The 18,443-nt window shown below is 40.2% G+C and overlaps 1 protein-coding gene and 2 long non-coding RNA genes across 12 annotated transcripts in view; 1 reads left to right on the forward strand and 2 right to left on the reverse strand.

Annotated features, from left to right (window-relative positions):
• The window catches only part of ANKRD17 (ankyrin repeat domain 17), a 168,010-nt gene extending 155,344 nt beyond the window's left edge, over positions 1-12,666 (forward strand). For 4 of the 6 annotated variants that reach the window (XM_050944964.1, XM_050944965.1, XM_050944967.1 and 1 more), the window contains 5 exons: positions 2,249-2,446; positions 3,791-4,039; positions 7,558-7,733; positions 8,297-8,461; positions 10,089-12,666. In XM_050944964.1, coding sequence (XP_050800921.1) covers positions 2,249-2,446; positions 3,791-4,039; positions 7,558-7,733; positions 8,297-8,461; positions 10,089-10,148 — 848 coding nt within the window. In that variant the 3' untranslated portion in view covers positions 10,149-12,666. Of the gene's footprint in view, positions 1-2,248; positions 2,447-3,790; positions 4,040-4,195; positions 4,335-7,557; positions 7,734-8,296; positions 8,462-10,088 lie in introns of those variants that run through there. The other 2 variants (XR_007773286.1, XM_050944966.1) reach the window with 2 other exon arrangements.
• LOC127047130 (uncharacterized) overlaps positions 1-18,298 on the reverse strand; it is a 61,188-nt gene extending 42,890 nt beyond the window's left edge. For all 4 annotated transcript variants that reach the window (XR_007773299.1, XR_007773298.1, XR_007773296.1 and 1 more), the window contains exon 1: positions 16,446-18,298. This is a non-coding gene — a long non-coding RNA (uncharacterized LOC127047130). The remainder of the gene's footprint in view (positions 1-16,445) is intronic.
• Positions 1-18,443, reverse strand: part of LOC127047140 (uncharacterized) — a 604,330-nt gene that overhangs the window by 96,837 nt on the left and 489,050 nt on the right. The window lies entirely within an intron of this gene.

The raw sequence follows: 18,443 nt of genomic DNA on the forward strand, positions 1-18,443 counted from the left end.
AGCTATAATAAATGAATATCGCAGCAGTATTTTGGGGTACTTGGGATTTGGTTCAGTCATACTACAGAGCACACAAAGGCCCTGATTCTCAATAGCTTTGTGCAGTGCATCCATCGTCATGTATTAGTTGCAAGTTGCAATAGACCTTAAAAAGAAATGCCCCAGTGCTTATGTCAGCGGATGTAAATGTCAGGTGTGGATTTGAGGAAAGCCATTACATTAATGTGGACCTGCAAACACAAGCCTACTATGAAATATAATCTAAAGTGTTATGTTCTTCATACTTGGTTGGATGTTCAAACTACCTGTACGGACTTTGGGGGATATTTTCGTAACTTTTCCCCCTCGATTGAATACAGTAAGTTTGGAGTGGTTTTTACAGGGTTCTAAAACCTCTGCTAGCAGGGCTTGAAAAAAATTACAAAAAGCATTTACAAAAGATAGACGAAGGGATTCAGGGGCAAACCCTTGTGAGAAGTCCCAGCCCTCCTAACTCCTGGAGAATGTTTGGTAGGATTCCTCCCAGGGTGCTAACCTTTAACCCTGCGCGCCGGCTTATGCTGAGAGGTACAGGGTTTATGTCCTTGCCATTTCTCAGCCTCCTTGCTATTGTCTCAGGGAGTTTCACCTACTGTACTCCTAACCCAAGCTCCTGGCTGCTCTCAAGGGAGACTGCTGCTTTGCTCCAGTCCGTGCCTCTAATTTTTAGCTTCAGTCCTTGCCTCTACTTCTGTCCATAGCTTTCCAATGAGCCACTGAGTGAAATTCATGTAATTCGGACCTGTTTAACTGCTGCCCAGAACAGTGATACTAACCAAGCAATGTCAGTTTCATAACTACTACTCCAGAAAAGAACCAGTATGAGCAGCAGCAGCAGGAAGATAGCACTGCATTAGTTCACAGGAAAGTAATCTTGACAGCCACGATGGATAAAATCTTTTAAAATGAAGTCTTAAATCTTCATAAATGTATGGTTAGCATGGGCACATGCTCTCTGGCTCCCTGGACTGTTTCCTACCCAATCCTGGCAGGTAGCGTGTTCAAATCCTGATCCCTCTTTTTGTCTGACCTACATTGCTGTCTAATCTATACAAGGACAGGGAAAATAAAATACATATTGGGGCAGAGACAAGAGTCCTTAACTATTTCAGCTCTAATAAATACAGTAACTTTCTTAGATTTTATTCTTCACTTTCTTCATCCAGCAAAACTTGGAAAAAGTTCCCCAATATGCAAAAATTCTTGCAAATTCATTATTTGGTAAATTTTCTCACCTTGGATAGTTGACTGTTTCCCACTGTATAACTGGAGCCATGTTTCCATAATTTGATGACATGGCTTCATGTTGATCTCAGAACATATAGTAAATATTTCTTTAATAAACGAAAAGGGGAATGGAGAAATACTTCATGAATTTTAAACACAATCACAACTTTACCTTCCCTGTGCCAGATGGAGTCTGCATTACTTACATAAATCTTTCTAACCTATATTGTTTGGGACTAGAAAAATGATTTTCTAGTATCTGGAAAATGCTAGATTGTTATGCTGGTAGCTAGTTACAGGATTATTTACAGTCTAGTTATTGCATTCATTTATACTCAAGACCTCCACATAAAAATCAAGCATAATTTTTAAATGTTATTTATGTCTTTAAATATAAAATATCATTTTTATTAAGTCTCTCACAACAAAAAGTATGAAAGATTTCCAGACAGTCTCTCTCTACCCCCACCCCATTTACTGCCTAACTCCCTTTAGGTCTTTACTTTCACATTTTCTCTTCAACTGATATTTTCCAGTCATTTTTCTTCCCCTGAAAATTGTCCTGCGTTATTTTACTTTCAGTTTTCCCCTTTGAAAAGTTTTTTTTATTTTTTTGAAAGGAGGGTGGGCTTTTACTTACTTTCTTACTACTCATTTGTATCCAGCTTCAATACTGCTGCATACTTGTTTTCTCATTTACTCATTTATTTTAGAGTTGTTTTTAAACCTTTCAGAACTACTTAATTCCTCACTCCTCTGACACACACACAGACACCATTTCCAAGCTCCTATTTGTGGTTGTGTGAATGGAGAGAACAGCTAAAAAGACTTGGCTAATTAACCAAAATGTCAAAGAATTGTGATTGATGAAGAAATTAATTTGATGCAAATGTTTTCCCATTGTCCTCGTCTCCTACCTACACAGATGTTAATTAGAACCATCTTTCAGTGAGGACTAACCCTTTGCCAATTTCTTTCATAGGTATTGTCAGTATGGATTCACCGTATGCTTCTGTAACACCTTCTTCTGCACATTTGGGTAACTTTGCCTCAAACCTTTCCGGCAGTCAGATATATGCACCTGGGCCACCCCTGGGTGGAGCACCTTCAGCTGCTAATTTTAACAGACAACATTTTTCCCCACTTAGTTTATTGCCTCCATGTTCATCAGCATCAAATGGTGAGTTTTTCTCAGTGGGAAACTAGTGAGAAATTATTGTAAAGGCAACATGTTCTGTCAAATTCTAGCTAGTCTATGTAGCTTCTGAATGAATAAACTTGATATTTTTGGCTAAGCTTTTTCCTACAGTTTTTTGTTTCATTGTTGTTAAAGTCCATATCTGTTTGAAGATGGATTTTGAAACTATATTTTACAAAATGAATTGTCCTGAAAGAAATCTGTTAAATGAACTATTTGATCTCAACAGATGTATTAGGGCTGCTCAATAATCCTCTCTGAGGTTCTTTTTAGATTGTGGGATTTTTTTCAAGGATTTTTTTTTTCAAGTTCTAGCCCTTTTGGTTGAAATGATACTTTTCCAAAAGTGAACCAAGTGTCACTGATGTGGTAGTGTCTTCATAAATCCTACCAACAAATATTGTTTCTTTTATGATGAATTGATTGTTTTTAGAACCCTTTAAAATAACCACTAAATAGATTTGGAGAGTTACTGTGTTCTGTAAATCTTGATATCTTCATCTATAATTGTGACTTTTACAGTTTTTGCTGTAACACAGCCATGATGTGTTATGATAGAAAACTAATTTTAAATTTAAAGATAACTGATTCCATTATATTTAAGGAAGAAAGTTAAAGATTAAGCCACTGGCAATACAATATTAAAATCTGAAGTCCTCTTATTAGGACTTCTGCAGGCTAAATGAGATGCAGATGTTTTGAAAAGAACCCATTAATTTATTTAAGATATGCTTCAGAATCTAACCCTTTCTAATTGCCAATCTTTACTGATAATGCCTAAAATGATCTTTTTAACAGTATCTTTATGATCAATTGTATAGCATCTAGAGTAGTAAACTACTTACAGTAATTGTTTCACATAAGCCACCAAACAGTCAACAAGTGATAAAGCCTTGAGCTGTATTTTGAACCAGTGATCTGGAGGTAAAACACTTCAGATTATCATAATATGGCTGCTGATTCTCCTGAATCATCTACTTCCAAAAACGTGAGGTTTTTTACAGGTTAAGGTTGGTATATGTGAATAAAACTATATGCGTGGAAAGCGACAGAGTCCTGTGGCACCTTATAGACTAACAGATGTATTGGAGCATAAGCTTTCATGGGTGAATACCCACTTTGTCACGAAAGCTTATGCTCCAATACGGCTGTTAGTCTATAAGGTGCAACAGGACTCTGTCGCTTTTTACAGAGCCAGACTAACATGGCTACCCCTCTGATACATGAATATATGAATGGAAATTCATTTTATCGTCTCAGACTAGGTCTAACAAAGATACTAAATATACATACACACTTCTGTAATTTTTCAATTATTTTCTGTAGAATCTCCTGCTCAGTCAGTGTCATCTGGAGTTAGAGCACCATCTCCTACCCCTTCAGCAGTGTCCTTGGGCTCAGAAAAGCCCAGCAATGCGTCTCAGGACAGAAAAGTTCCTGTTCCAATTGGGACTGAACGTTCTGCACGTATTAGACAAACTGGAACTTCTACTCCATCTGTTATTGGGAGCAATTTAGCCACTCCAGTGGGGCATAGTGGCATCTGGTCCTTTGAAGGGATAGGTGCCAATCAAGGTATGAAGTATTGTCTAACTGGCATCCTTATGCATGCAATTTTCTATAGTCATATTGCTTTTCTTATTAACCATGCTTTAGAACTGAGAGGCATTGTATAAATTGAATTCCTCAGAATTTACATTTGCTCATTATAAATCCATTTCCTGTTCTCAGAGCTGGGTCTTCTGTCTGCTCTGTCCAATTTGAAGTTGTGTCCTAAAAGATAGCAGAGAACCTTTGGTTGTGAAGCTTTGCTGCTTGTGACATTTGTTGTTGCTGTTATAATTGCACAAAGCCATAAATGACAAAGCACGTAGGTTCCACCCTGCCTGGGATGAACTAGATAATCTAGCTGTAATTTTTATGATTATTCCTGGAAGCAGCCTTGAAGAGCAGTATTAGTGGGCTTTGAATGGACTCTCATCCAGAACACACTCTTGTTGAGGACGATTGTTGCAATACAGGACGTTGAGTGAGGAAATACATGGGATAGTTGTCTCTTGAGGATGAAGATTACTCCTCTGGAGACTCATAACCTTTTTTCAGTTTTGCTTCTTTTATGGAATTTGCTGTTCTGTATATTAGGAACTGTGAAACTTTCTGTTCAGATTCAGAGAGTTTAAGGCCATATGGGACCATCAGATCATCTACTCTGACCTGGATATCACAGGCCATTACATCGAACCCAGTTACCTCTATGTTGAACCAAAAAACTTGCTTGGCTAAAGCATATCTTCTCTTGGTGGTTAATTCCAGTGGTTACTCAACCTCACTGTTAAAAATTTGTGCTGCTTATTTTAATTTGTCTGGTATCAGCTACCAGACACTGGTTCTTTTTATACCTTTTGCTGTTAAAGAGCCCTTTAGTACCTGGCATCTTCTCCCTGTGAAGGCATGTGTACTCTGCAATCAAGTCACCTCTCAGTCTTCTTTTCGATGTGCTAAATCGGTTCAGCTCCTTAAACCTCTCGCTAAGAAAGCATTTTCTCCAGCCCCCAAATAATTTCTGAGACTCTTTTCTGTACCTTTTCCAATGTTTCCACATGTTCCTTAAAATGTGGCCACCAGAAGTGTATGTGGCGCTGCCGAGACCAATACTGGAATGCTATATACAGAGGTAAAATCACCTCCCTATTCCTACACACTACTTCTCTGTTTATACCTCTGAGGATCTCATTAGCCCGTTTTGCCAGAGTGTTGCACTGGAAGCTCCTGTTGAGTAGCTTGTCCATTGTGAACCTTGTATCATTTTTAGGCCTGGGCTACACTAGTGGGGCAGAGTGGGAGTGGTTCGAACTAAGATACGCAACTTCCGCTATGCTATTCGCATAGCTGAAGTCGAAGTATCTTAGTTCGACTTACCTGGCCGTCCTCATGGCGGAGAGTCGCCTGCCGCAGCTCCCCCATCGATTCCACTTACTCCTCCTGCTGAGGTGAAGTATGGGCATCGATTAGCGGATCAATTTATCACGTCCAGATGAGACGCGATAAATCGATCCCTGATACATCGAACGCTACCCGCCGATCTGGCGGGTAGTATAGACGTACCCTTAGTCACTACTTTACAGGATACAGTCCTCCATTCTGTAAGTAGGGTAGAGCCTTCATTCCTTGTTTCTAGATGTATACTTTTACATTTGACTGTTTTAAAATGCATTTTGTTAGAATGGGCCCAGCTTATCGAGCAATCCAGATCTCTCGCTCTGACTTCCCTGTCTTCCTCATTACTTACCACTCTGCCTATCTTTGTCATCCACAAATTTTATTAGCAATCATTTTATATTTGCTTCTACATCATTAGTGAAAAAGTTGAATAGTATTGGTCCTAGTGCTGATACCTGTGGACCTGCACTAAAATTACCCTCATTCAGTGGTGAGTCCTGTTTTTAAAACTTTTTAATCAGTCATGAAATAGATTAAGATCTAGATAAATCTATGTATAGTACTAATTTTATAATCAGAATGTCATGCAGTAGTAAGTCAAACATCTTACAAAAGACAAAGTATTTACATCTACACAGTGACCTTAATCCAACTTCTTGTCTCCTCAAAGAATGTAACCAAGTTTCATAAGAGCTATTTTCCATAAAAATTTGGTATTTATAGCATGAGTTGTATACTTGCCGTTTAATCTTTATCAAATCACTCCCCTTTCATATTTTCCATTATTCTGTCCAGGACTGATTAGCTAGCTTATAGTTATCCAGTCATTCCACTTTCCCTTTTTGAATATTGGCACATTATTAACACACTTTTCCAGTTTTCTGAAATTTCCCCTATATTCTAAGATTTATTAAAAATTAGCATTGGCAGGCCTGGGATCTTCTCATCCAACTCGTTTCAGAATTTTGATTTCATTATCTGCTGCTGCTGGTTTAAAGAAGTTTATCCCTAGTAGATGTCGTCTACTATCCTTAGTTATTAATTCTCTGGGCAGTAGTCACACATTTTTATGTGGTGTGAGCACCCTTCTGCTTTGTAACAGAAATATTTATTGAACACTTGTGCCTTTTTTGTATCATTAACAATTTTACAGTCTTCATCTAGCATTGGATCCTATACCATTTGTTAAGATTTCTTTTGTTTTTAAAACACTTTAAAAACTCATTGTTGTCCTCAGCCCTGCCAGCCACAAATTTTTCCTTGATGTGTTTTGTATCCCTTAATAGTTTTCTGCCTTTCATAATATTTATCAGCTGTTGCCCCTCTTTTCCATTTGTAAATGTATTACTTTTAATTTCTGATTGATGCCTTCACCTTGCTACTGAACAAGGATGGGCTTTTAGTTAAAGTCCTCTTTCTTGATTGTGTAATCATGACTTTTGGCAGTCTGATAAACTGTTCTGTAAGACCTGCCAATTCTTAACATTTTTCTAAGTTTTTCTTCCCGATCAATTTTGCTCATAATTTTTCTTAACTTTAGGAAATTAGCCTTTTTGAAACACCGCCTGTCCGTTACCAGTTGAGAGTGTCCTCTGTTTTCCCATATTGAATGTAATCAGTTCATGATCACTGTTCCCTGGGTAACCACCAACTTCCAAGTGGCCTGCCTCTTCATGTTACCACTTGTGGATGCATCTTCTTGTTTGCCTATGAGCTATAGGAACCTTTTGATAAAGCCGTCTCTTTTTTGACAAGCGCCTATTTGTAGTATCAGACATTCAGACTGAGGTTATAAGAGATCATGCAGTCCTCAATTACCACAGTACAAGAGCCATAAAGGGCAGATTTTAGTATCCATAACTTGAAGGAGAAAATATTGTGAAAGTTACTTCTTGACTAGAAGTAATTTTTCAACATCCTCCGTTAAGTGGGATTTCTTTGAGTGATTGTCCACACGGATTTCATTCTTGGTATATATGCGCCTCAGAAGTATAGTCTGAGTGGACAACACATCTCAAACAACCAAGGTTTCTGCTGAGCAAGGGACTATTCTTGTTGCACAAATGCTTTAATGCAGAGGATTTTAGTCTTAGTTGCCCACACAAGTTTATTAATATCAATATAGTAATTGATTGTACTTGTTTCATTGCCAGATAAAGTAGATTGGTGTCACAGTGGAATGGGAACTCATATGATCCACAGGCCAATGTCTGATCCAGGAGTGTTTTCACATCAAGTGATGGAGCGAGACAGTACAGGAATTGTAACCCCTTCCGGTACATTCCATCAGCATGTTCCTGCAGGATATATGGATTTTCCTAAAGTCGGGGTAACAATCCTAATGTTTCTGGCATCCACCTTAGTGTAGGAACTTTAGTATTTCTATGTTGTTTCTTAAGACAAGTAGATATTTATAGCAGTGGTCCTCAAACTTTTGTACTGAGTGCAACCCCCCTTATAAATTAAGAACACTTTTTTATATACTTAACACCCTTATAAATGCTGGAGGCGAAGCAGGGTTTGGGGTGAAGGCTGGCAGCTCACGACCTCCCATGTAATAACCTTGCGACCCCCTGAGGGGTCCCAGCCCCCAGTTTGAGAACCCCTGCTTTATAGTACTGTCCAGTCAGAACAGTCTGAGCTGCATATGTTAGAATATTATTGAGCTTTATTTTTCTCCAGAACAGTTGCATGATACTAAAATGTAAACGTACAGCAGATTGGAAAAATGTTTAAAACCGTACTCATTTAAATAATACAAATGTAGGGAATTTCTAAAATGTAAAGTGATCATTTCTGTTGCTACTTGGGGGGGAGTGTGGGGGGGCGTGTGTGTCTCTCTCTCTCTCTCTTTATATATACATGTTGATTCTGAACTTTTTCCCCCTGAAGGGTATGCCTTTCTCTGTGTATGGGAATGCAGTGATCCCTCCTGTAGCACCCATTGCAGATGGTACTGGGGGTCCTATATTTAATGGACCTCATGCTGCTGACCCATCTTGGAACTCATTGATAAAGATGGTTTCAAATTCCACAGAAAACAATGGCCCTCAAACGGTAATACTGTGATTTTTTTTATTATTATTATCCCTGACTTATCTTCAACATAATCAGATACAAAAACAAATCATTCCCCAGGAGTATAATGCAAAACACAAAAACCTGTGTATTTCCAGTTTTTCTGATTTAAATCTATTTTACCCGTACTAATTACAACTGAAGCACCTAATGCACTTATATGTAACACATGTAAAATAAAGTCCACTTACTTTTTAAAAATAAGCAGAGTCACTGATGACTTGTCAACATGGGGAAGTTGTTCCAGTATAAGGTAGCGTGTGAATTTAAGCGTAATAGCTATTCCAGAATAAGTGTATCCATGTTGGCAGCTATCGGAAAATACCTATTAGAGTTCATTTCCTCATGTAGACAAGCCCTTATAGTAACTGTTTCAAGTGTTACATTAGCTCTTTTGTTAAATGTGTTAAATAATGCTGGTGGGGTACTACAGAAGTACTAGAAGTGATGTAGATGTGATAGAACTGGTAAGTCACCTTTCTGGGAAGTGTCGTTTCTTCACTGCTGTATATAATTTATGATTTTCTTAGTAGGAGGTGAGACTGTCACAGCATTAGACCTGGAACATTATGCTTTTCAGCCATATTGCCTTCATGAGTGCCCAGGGAGAGAGTTGGCCCTTCCTACATCAGTTTAACCATTGCCCTAGCCCCACCAACAATCTTTCTTCCAGTGTTACCCCTTTTGAGATCTCTAGCACTGCTGGCTGCACAAGTGGCCTCATTCTTCTGCTGAATTAAGGAAGTTCACTGTATGAGTGCAGTTGAGGAAGAGGGTTCCCTGTATGCTTTCTCCTCTTCCAGCCAAATCCAACTATATACCTAACTGTATAAAACGTGCTTGCTTTTATATTAAACTCTGTTAAAGTATTTATCAGTTATACCCAAATAGATTTTACTTTGTTACATGTAGTATTCGTAAGGTTTCTCCAACAGTGAACGTGGTACTAGATACTGAAAAAACAATTCATAACAAATTTAGTTCATTGAACTTTTCAAAAGCTGAAATGAAACTATTTGTAATTCCCCAAATCATGATGTTTTACACCTTCACCTCGTAACTGACTCTGCTTGCATGATCCCCTGCATGCACACAGAAATCGAACTGACACAGCAGGCACAGCACTAGCAGATCCAGTGGCAGGTTTGAGGCATTAGTTATTATTCCCCTTGATCCTAGGAGGCTGGATTTCCTGATACACAGCTAATATAAATGTTACCGTATATCAGGGTGCAGTGACACATTGTAATTCTGTGGTATGATAGTTTTTTATTGAAAGCAATTGAAAAATTGCTGGGGGGAAAATGTTCTACATAGTACTGAAGGGAATGCGTAGGTAGGATATGTGACCAAGGGGAGAAGCACAGGCAGGAAGGTGAAAGTGAGGGAAAATAATATCTTCACACCTCAACTCTTTGGTATTACAAGAGGAAAACACATTTAAGAAAATAACTTGGTGTAGTTTATTGATAGATGCAACAATTACAGAAGTGAAAAGTGAAGGCAGGCATTATAAGTTTATATTGTAAACATACTAGCTAAGCCTAAAATTCTTAAATGTTCTACAGCATCCAATACATCATTAGTAACACGCCCTCTTTTTCAGGTGTGGACTGGAACTTGGACACCTCACATGAACAGTGTGCATATGAACCAACTTGGCTGAGTGGGATCAACTTGTTAGCCTGGAGATTGCTTTTTATTCAGAGGAAAACACAAATGGCCGTTTAATATGCTCCCAAATCCATTCTACTGATGTGCTTGACTGAAGTGTGTAGGCTTTTTGCAGAAGAACTTACTAACTGACCTTTTTCTGTGAACATTGTGACCACCCATTCCCTACCATCATATGTTTCAACTTAGTTAGCCTTTACTTTTCTTTTTTAATTTTTTGGACATAACTTTCTGTTGAAACTGTCCTTTGGCTGGTTGGTTTTAGTACTGTAAACTGCTTCTGAGCAAACACAGAAATTTAGCAAAATTATGTAAACTTGATCCTGAAGTTTTAGAATGGCAAATAAATGTACAATTGTTTACATAACAGAAATGGCTAAGCAGAAAGTAAATTTCAATATGTCAGTATAGAGGCTCTACTTTATGTAGACTTAAATTAATGTGAGATATGTACCTTCATATTCAGAAATCTGGATGTTTCCTTCATACATTAAACTATTAATAAGCATAACTTTTCTACTTGTGTAATTTAAGTACAGTATAAAAGTGGGAATTATCAGTGGGTTTTCCCAGTTATATACATTGGATTTTTGAAAAGTCATACATCTGTTTATTTTTGTCTTGTAACCAGATAGGTATTAAAAGTAAATTTCCATTTTCTTCTACGCAGGGTTTTCAATTTGAAAAAAAAAAGCTCTTGGATTATGCCTTCTGGCACTTCCAGAATGGTCTCCATGCTCACACCAGTAGAGTTCCCCAGTGAACACTAGTGAACCTGCCATCCTGCAGCAGTCTGTTACAAATGACTCTTGCAGATGGGTGGATGCAGTGAGGTATGTTTAGTTCTCTGACCATTCTAAGTGCATCCATCTAGTTCCCCCCAATCACCAAAGAAGAAAAAATGTGCAACTGTTTTTGGCTGTTGGAGCAAAAGTAAGCACACCCGCTGGCACTTAGTAGTAGAGATTCATTTATGACACTGCCTCCAAACCAAGGCTTATTTTTCAAGAATTAGCGGCTTAATTAGAGCAGGCGATGTTTTATTCTAAACTGCATCTGCCTGATCAAAGTTAATTTTGAACATTCCAAAATGAAATTACTGTGTAAATGATAATCTTTAATAGCTTTTATCATGTTTTGCTTTTAAAGTTTCCTGGCATGAAAACACCAGTATGCTCTGCAAAAGAACATCAACAAACTATAGAGCAGTGGTTCTCAAACTTTTGGGCTGGTGACTCCTTTCAGATAGGAAGCCTCCAAGGGCGACCCCACCTATAAATTAAAACCCCTTTTTATATATTTAACACCATTATAAATGCTGGAGGCAAAGCAGGGTTTGGGGTGGAGGCTGACAGCTTGCGACCCCCTTGTAATAACCTCGTGACCCCTAAGGGGTCTCGACCCCCAGTTTGAGAACCCCTGCTGTAGAGCAAGTTCAGAAGTACTACAAGGCAAGCCTTTGACAGCTGTTTTAACCCAAGATCCCAGTTTATAACACAAATGACTGTGTATGTGTGATATGTGGTATAACCAAATTTATAAACTAGATCTACAAATCAACTAGTATTGTGAAAAAAAATCCAACATGGTCTATCATTTGCTTTTTGAAATAGAAGAATGTTAAAAGGTAAAGCTTTAAGGTACAATGTCAATCAAATCCACCCTTTTATATGGTGAGTTAGTCCTGACAAACTTTAGATAAATCTTAATTGAATGAATATCCCAAATTAATTAGATTAATTCTGTTTGTTGGCTATTAAACTGGATTTTTAAAATGCTGTTTCATAACTTATTATGATTACTCTCTTAAAGCCAGAAGGGAAAATGATTTTTCCAAAGCTATTATACAGCCTTTTAAATACTGAGATGCTACATTTGAGATGTCCAGAAGTTCATGAATACCAGTATCTGTATACATGCCCTAAGGTGGTGCTCTAAATCTAAGTAAACTCATTTTTCCAGCTGTCTGTGATTCCTTCTTCTGAAATCTAATGTATGAAGAATTGGTTGGATCAAAATGGATACTTAACTGAACAGCTGTTAATAAACAATTTAAATTCAATTTCAGCACTTTACTATGAGTGGGGAATAATGCTATTAAGGTATTTTATATAACGTTTCCTATAACCACTCTCCTATAACTTTGATTAATGCTTCTCCAGTGCTAACGGATTATTTTTACTCTTTTGAAATAATCCTTCTGAGGAATAAATACTGCTCAATATTTATTACAACAAAATGTATTCTGTGGGTCAAAAAAACTGAGTTTCTTAGGATGTGGTTTCTTATAAAGCTATCTGTATTTTGTTGACTTGAAAACAAAACTGTAGACACCGGAACATAGGCTGGAATGCCCCATGTTTCGATTGTGGGATCAGGCTTGTTAAATAAAATACTGGGGTTTTTAGAAGTCTGTACTAGGAACATTTTTCAGATACATTTTTTATATTTCAAATGTAATGCCTTTTATTTGACCAATAAAAAAAGGAACATACTCTTTTGAGACCTGGCAGGTCTTCCCTATCTTTTTTTAAATACATATGCATAGATTATTGGAGTGTGTATATGGAGAATACGCTATTCATTTTTCTGTTAATTAAGGAATGGCATAACTCAAGAAATATGAGCCATGAGTTAGTTCACTCCTTAAGCCCCAGTACGTGGTGTAATTTCTTTGTCACTCAGTGATAAAGTACTGTAATCTAGTTACTGTCTTGTGATGGAGGCAAACCTTTCAGATGCCTTTGCACTGAACAGGCATTTCATAAAAATGCAATCCTAGCTCTTAGTTTAAACTATCTTCTCCCTTCATTGTAAAGGATAATAATTTTATAGTGTGAACAGAGAAATTTCAAAACTGATATGATGGATATCAAAATTTCTGCCTACTGTGTACAATGGTATTCTGCACTGGTTTGATACTTACCAGCTCCTTAGATACCCAATTCACAAGAGATGTAGTATGACCCTGAGGGTATGTCTATCCTGCAATTAAAAAACAGCAGCTGGCCTATGCCAGGTGAATTGGGCTAAGGGGCTATTTATTGTGGTGTAGATGTTCGCTCTGTAGCCTGAGCTCTGGGACCATCCCTCCTTGCAGGGTCCCAGAGCCAAATATTTACATCGCAATTAAACAGCTCCTTAGTCTGAGCACTACAAGCCTAAGCCTGGCATGAGCCAGGGTGCCTAACTGCAGTGTAGACATGCCCTTAGTCATTTTGTCTCCATAAATCCAGGCCCAAAGAAACTAAGTTAAAAGATAAATGTATAAAGCAAGATGCTAAGCTTCTGAGGTTCGCTAAAACTAAAATCTTGCAATAGTCAAATTTCATTTGGGAGCAGGAAAGAGAAATCAAAATCAGTCCACTGGATTAATTTTAGACTTATTTTTGTGTATCAAAAACCACTGACTGAGCTTTCTTTTAATCTCACATCACCGAATACTTGACACTATCTGCAATTTGTTTTGACCTACAAACAAAAATAGCTTGTTCTTGAACCAGGACTATTTCTAAGTCGTTAAAATACAAGAACAAAACACTTATAGCACTTGGACATTCACTGTGATGCAGGAGTTCTGGGCTCCACTTGCATAAAGCTAGTGGATGTCAGTATGCATTAGCCATAACAATTTTTAAATTTGCCATCGTCAGTGTTAAATTCCTGATGATGATCCTCTGTTCTTACAGATCTGCATTGCCAGGGAGGGGATCAATAGTAGCTATCAGAACTTGTTTTTCGAGTATCATTGAAAGTAAAATTTCTCCAATGAAAATACATTATATGGATTATGCCATACCAGACCATAGAAAGAGTATATGATTTGGGTTGAAATACTTAAATATTTTCCGTTGGGTAATGTGGCTGATCATCATGAGTGACTTAAAGATTTCACTATGTAAAAACAGTTTATAGAAGTTCTCTAATTCTTTGGGATTAAAAAAAATTACAGCAGATACGGCTATAGAAATCTAGCATCAACCTTGGCACAGCTCTGTATCAGGTAAGGTTAGAGTTAAATCACCACTAAACACAGAGATTTCATTTTTGCTGTGAAGTTAAACCTAGACATATGGATCAAGCATCATGAGAGTCAACTTCTAGGACAAATTAAAATTTAATACCTGGAACACTTTTAGCAATTTCTTGGTCCGTAGTTACCCACAACAGACTTGACATAAAAGGAACAAATTGAATCTTGACAGTTACTTGACAGATAAATGAAGCTGTAGTAGGACACCTGCACTGCATTTGTGACAGCCAGGTGATTAAATGAAGCAAATGACAAGACTACTGAACATGAACAAGGTGAGGCAATGTTAGCACTTAGAGACCTAACTAAGTTATCTATGACATGATTTGCAAGCTGCCTAATGGTTTCCCTTTTTCTTAAACAGCTAATTAAAGATATACACAATCAGAGGCCAACTGAATGGTAAAAAGCTTAGTAAAGGGGAACAGAGCCTTTTCATTCCTAAATATGTGGTTTAAATCTGGACCTATTTGGTAATGACTAAAAAACATTAGCATAGGCCCAATTCACTCCTGCTGAAGTAAATGGTAATCGTTCCACTGATCTGAAAGAGAGCTGGATCAGGTCCAACATTTGAGGCATGTGAAATGAATTGGTCAGTTCCTCATGATTGAGTGGGCCCATCAGTATACACTTTTTTGGTACTCAGCAGATAAGGATTTTAATTTGCTTTGAATGTCAGGGGAGTAGGTCAAGTGATACTGATCACTTCTGGATACTGCAGTGCTGAGCCTGGAAATACTTAGGATGGGTGGGTGTGGGTGTGTATGAGATTTACTTGCAGCAGCTTGCAAAGTCATGGTCTGTGTAATTGCTGGTACTCCATCAGGACAGCTTTGATCATTCTACTCTATGCAAGGTGGAAATTGACTAGCCTCTGTCTAAACTACTTCTGCCTGCCATTTTATGGAGCCCAGGGTTTCCCACAATTCTAGACAGCTGGGCTGCTCTCCTCTCTATAACATGCAGATAGATCAGTGTTTTGGTTCTGCATGGTCTGCCCATGCCCCCTCTGATCCTACTTGCTGCTAGATTCTCCATCTCTGCAGCAGCAGACTGATGTTTTATTCCTTCTGCCCAGTTTTTTGGGTCAGTGAGAGCTGTTCTCCCTCCTTGGCATTCCTCTTCCTCACGGGTCAGTTAACCCTCCCTGAGCCTGCACTGCAGCATCTCCCGGCTAGCTCCTCTGTCCCTTACAGCATGGCAGAACAGCCAAGAAAGAGTTAATCTGAGTGGTGCTCTATAAGTGACAGCGTTTCCAGATTCAGCAGATGTCGAGTTGTGCCCAGCCTTCTGTCCCTAAATCCATGGGGACCTAAGGCTGCAACTCAAGCAAGTCCCTTCCCACCAAGGCAGCTGTGACTCCAATGGGAGGAAAAACAGGCCACGAACCCCAGTGTAGAGAAGAGAGAGGCTCCAAAAGTGAGGAGCACCCTGACTACCCAGCTCTAGAGGTAAGTCCCATGGGATCTCTATAGAACGAAGAGAGGAGGCTTGCAAGGCCATGTCATCCCACCCCCCAAATCTTAAAGTGGGTCCTGAGCACCCCAGGGAAAGCAGGGTTTCTAATCAGCTCCCAACCTGCCCAGGAGTGCTCTGACAAGTTCCCCCTTCCCTATGGAATGGGACGCAGTGGGGAGGATTCTGAGATAGACCTCCTGAGAGGGCTCCAGGCCCTAAGGAAGGCAAGCTGCAACAAACCTCCCTGAAGTCACAGCCGGGCTTTTCCACTCCCAAAGCACACTAAAAACGTTTTTTAAAAAATCTAAACGGAAAGTAAAAGTGCACACAACCCAGGAGATGTCCTTTTCTGCCTCCTCCTCTGAAGAATGCAAGCTGCCTGGTTCTAAAACCTGAGTAGGCTCCTGTGTGTAAGCTTCAGAGAAAGTTTCTTCCCTCAAAATCCTCCACTTAGGCTGTCTTAACCCTTGACTCCTTTGAGAAAGGGATCAGGGATGAATGGAACAAGCCTGGTAAGGGCAGGTATATTAACAAGAGTGACCTCAGCCTTTCTTAACATTCAAAAACCAAAGGTCAATGTCACTGTAGCATTCCTCGCCAGGGATATAGTTATTCCCTCACAAGGAGAGTTCTAGACTAAGGAACCTTTGGATAGAAAGATGGAGGCCACTCTTAACAAGGGCTTCAAAGCCTCTTCCACCAACCTCTGAGCACTTCTGGCAGCTACCTACTTTCCAAGAGCATCTATTTCCTGGCGGGAAATCTCAAAGCTCATAAGGCTAGAGATCACCCTACCTTGGGCTCCACTTTAAGGAGTCACTAGCAACAGTATTTGCATCTATTGAGGTATCAGTTACAATGAGGGTTTCAGCCTGAGCCATGGCTTCCAGCTCAGCAGCCATGCAGCATCTATGGTTCAGTCCCTGGAAGGTGGCTTCTCACTCTATGCAGGTCCTGTGCTCAGCCAAGGTTACATTTCCCTCCTTGTTGAAGAAAACATGGATAAAGTGGTGGCTGATTGTTTGGATTGTGTTGCATTGCCTCCCCTTTCCCCATTAAGGTCCCCCAGGAGACGATATAAACCGGCTTTCAGAGAGGTGCTCTTTTTGCTGCTCATCCTCAGAGGTACCAGCAAAGCCACAACAGATTCCCTCAAGGAAAATGGACAAAGTCTAGAGGGACCTTAGCCTCTCTGCCTGCCCTTTCCCCATCCACTTTGACACAGATCACACAGGTCTCCACCTACAGCTAAAGCTGCAGTCAGGATCTCCCATTTCCTAAAGAAATGGTTTTCATTGACCATGCACAAGTGACTCAGGAAACAGTGACCCCATAAAACACAATCCGATTCAGAAGGAAATATCTCATTTTCTGGATATGGGAGTGATAGAATACCTTCCCTCAGAAGAAAGGTTCTTTGGGTTCTACATCTTCATTATGCAACAGTGAGGGTAGGGAAGGGTGCATCAGAGTCATTCTTTACCTCAAAAGGCTCAACAAGTGGATGAAGAAAAAGTTTCAGATGGAGACCATGGTCTCTGCAGTGTCATCCCTGTCCCAGTGGGCTTCTTGACTTCAGTAGATGTAGTGGAATCTTATCTCCATATTCCCCAAATCATGTCACTACAGACTTCTGAGATTTGCATACGCCAGGAGCCAGTATCCATTTCTAACACTCCCATTTGACCTGCCCATGGCCCCCAGGTTTTTACAAAGATGTTGGTACTGTCAAGAGCCAGACAGGTCACAGGGAACTCACCTGTATCCCTTCCCGGACAATATCCTGATCAGAGCTCTATCTCAGTCCGCAGTGCTCAAGGCTACATCTTGGATGTGGAATCTCCTCCACATACATGGCTTCTTCATCAGGGCCAAGAAAAGTTGTTTGGTTTTACCCAGGAATTTATTTTCTTGCTCCAGAGCCAGAGGAGGCATTATGCCTCCAACTGCAAGGACTCCTCGTAGTCTGCATAGGGATCACTTCATGGGCACAAGCAAACATCAGAAGTCTTTAAAGCTTTCATATGAAAAGTTCAGGACTCCCCACAGCCCATGAAAAATCAAGTATGCGTTTCAGCACAGGTGGGCAGTCCATGACAGTGTCCACAAACGCCTGCTCCTCTGCCTTCCAAATCCTTTAGTCCTTGCAACACCTACCAAGGCCTCTGGAGCGAGGAGGGGAAGGCTCACAGCATAAACCTAGAGCTGAGAGCAGTCAATTTAACTCTGCAAAGGTTCCAGCCTCGACCCTAGGCGGGGAAACCATATCCTGGGTCAATCGGACAATAAGAGTACGGCTGGGAACAATGGAAATACCAAGGTGAGCAGAACAGTCTCTCCTTTCCCTCGGAGCGATCCACATCACAGGGCACCCGGAGCAAAAGGCAGACCGGCCCGGCAGGCACAGGTACAACTCCGGGTTTCAATCTCCTCATACACCCCTCCCCTCCCGCTCTCACTGCTGCACGATGAAGATGTTGGGACTCCCCCGGCCGCCCGCTGTGTGACTCCTACACACGCCAAGCGGCCCTAGCGAAGGGCGGCAGACCCCAGCTCCGGGAGGCCCGGTGCCTTGTCACGCTTGGCCTCGGGGCCGGCTGGGCTCATTTCCGCGACGGGGGAAGGTGCTCCGGGAAACAGCGAGAGCAGAGACCAGTAACGCGGAGACCTCCGCCTCGGTCAGCTCGAGCTTGGTTCTCACACCTGCCACTGGAGCCCCCGCCCCAGCATCATCCACACCCGAAATGGCGTCAAAGCCCCGCCCCCTCACGCTCTCCAGCGGGGGCAGTCGGC

The sequence above is a fragment of the Gopherus flavomarginatus genome, chromosome 3 (assembly GCF_025201925.1).
Source record: "Gopherus flavomarginatus isolate rGopFla2 chromosome 3, rGopFla2.mat.asm, whole genome shotgun sequence".
NCBI classification, from domain to species: domain Eukaryota; kingdom Metazoa; phylum Chordata; order Testudines; family Testudinidae; genus Gopherus; species Gopherus flavomarginatus.